We start from the raw sequence: 1917 nt of genomic DNA, 5'->3' as shown, positions 1-1917 counted from the left end.
TCGGAACCGCGTAGGAAATTCACAGCCGCACCGGCAGAGCTCCAGAATATGCAACTCGGCCGGCTCACGCGCGGACGCGCTTACAAGTGCGAGGGCCCGCCCAACGCTGCTTGCAGCTTTAATTCATTTTCAGGTCCATCATAGAAACAGAGAGAGGACGAAGTCCTTCAGTCCAGCGTGGGCTGGTTTCATTTTATATAACATATAATACACAGAGACCATAAGAGACAGAGAAAGTTTTATTCGTTTAGTAGTAAGTTTTATTCTGAACATACAGCTGGAAGCCCAACTCTAACCCAGGAGGATCAGCCAGTGCTGCAGAAAGAGTTTTCCATTAAAGAGAAGTTACAGAAATGTCTGCACGTTCCAGGACAGAGAATCTGAATCAACCAAGACTGGAGGCTTTAAGCTTTTAAAAAATCTGAAGCGGCTAAAAAAAACTACAGTCGGTGCATCTCTGAAATATATTGATCATAAAAGCAACGGTTTTATAGGTATTTGTACTCAGAGGTCAAAGGTCAGAAGATCTGCTGAGAAGCATGGAAAATCCTGACAGCTGTAGGAACCTGGATGTGTGCGTGTGTTTATATATATATATATATATTATTTTTATTTAGCTCCAGTTCACAACAGAAGTTATCTCATTGCACCTTTTCATGTAGTGCAGGTGTAGCCAGTACTACTTTGTTATATATGTACATATACACACAAACACACATCCATTACCAAGGGACTCCCAGTCTTCATCAGATACAGACATTAACCATCAAAGCAAACTGTCAACAGGTGAAACCACCTAAAAGTGTTTGTCAATGAAGTCGTCTCCAAAGTCGAGCATTTTTCTCAGAGCGCTCAGGATCAGAGCGTCCACGTCAGGATCCAGGTCGATCTCGTCACTGTAGTTCTTCACAGGAAAGATGCAGTTCACTGGGATTCCCACTCTTCTGTGAAATTCTAACATCTGAGTGTTAAACAACATTTCAGCTGGTCAGTAAACGTGAAGTTGTGACTTTTTGTGCTCAAACACTGAACATAGAGAATCTCACCTTCTTCTTCAGATACTTGCTCTTGTACACGTTCTTCACATCCTTCTCAGTTTCAGCACAGGCTCTGTCGATGTTGGTGACTATCATCATTTGGGGAATCCCTGCAGACAGAAACTCACTCAGTATTTTGAGCTCATCTTTGTCAGACAGCTTCAGTTCATAAGGTCCAACAAACACAAACAACAACAACAACCACTATTCCTGTATATATAGAGAGAAAAAACCTAATCCAAGTGTCAGGTGTAAACCCGACTCAAAGCTAATGTGATCAGGCTGACTGAACTATTAAACAGTCCAGGGCTGGGCAGTATATCGGTATTACGAGGTACACCAATATCATTTCAAAAGAGATATAAAATTAGAGCACAGCGTTTGTACCGATATAGTTTGATGTTGAGTTAATTAATATGTTTCCTGCCAGCTCGTCTCTCTCCTTAGCCCCGCCCCTCCCTCTGCGTGCAGCCGTCTGCTCACGGCTTTATATAACGTGGCCTACTACTGATGGAGAATCAATGATCCTTTTAACACGACAGCTTCTGTAAACTTACAGCAGAAACTCTGAACAGATGTGACTAAATGACTCCTCCTCTGTGAACTTCTATATCTCAGGTCTTACCCAGGTCACTGGCTGCCTCTCTGACGGCCTTCATCTTCTGCAGAACTGAGGCCTTAATTTCTGCTGAGTTAGAAGAAAGCACACAAACCAGAAGATGAGCTCTGTCATCTGCAGACGGGTCTGGGTTGTAGCCTGGATCCTCCTCTGTGAACATTATACTTCTATATCTCAGGTCTTACCCAGGTCACTGGCTGCCTCTCTGACGGCCTTAATCTTCTCCAGAAATGAGCCTGTAATTTCTACTGAGTTAGCAGA

The 1917-nt window shown here is 43.2% G+C and overlaps 1 protein-coding gene across 1 annotated transcript in view; it reads right to left on the bottom strand.

Annotated features, from left to right (window-relative positions):
* Positions 1–221: 221 nt before the first annotated feature.
* Positions 222–1917, bottom strand: part of LOC123974426 (interferon-induced protein 44-like) — a 3641-nt gene continuing 1945 nt past the window's right edge. Inside the window, exons 2-4 of the mRNA XM_046055134.1 lie at positions 1663–1722; positions 1047–1147; positions 222–961 (exon numbers count right to left, since the gene is read on the bottom strand). Of these exons, the coding sequence (XP_045911090.1) occupies positions 797–961; positions 1047–1147; positions 1663–1722 (326 nt within the window). The 3' untranslated portion in view covers positions 222–796. The remainder of the gene's footprint in view (positions 962–1046; positions 1148–1662; positions 1723–1917) is intronic.

The sequence above is a fragment of the Micropterus dolomieu genome, linkage group LG07 (genome assembly GCF_021292245.1).
Source record: "Micropterus dolomieu isolate WLL.071019.BEF.003 ecotype Adirondacks linkage group LG07, ASM2129224v1, whole genome shotgun sequence".
NCBI lineage: Eukaryota > Metazoa > Chordata > Actinopteri > Centrarchiformes > Centrarchidae > Micropterus > Micropterus dolomieu.
This window is presented reverse-complemented; position numbering and strand designations above follow the sequence as displayed.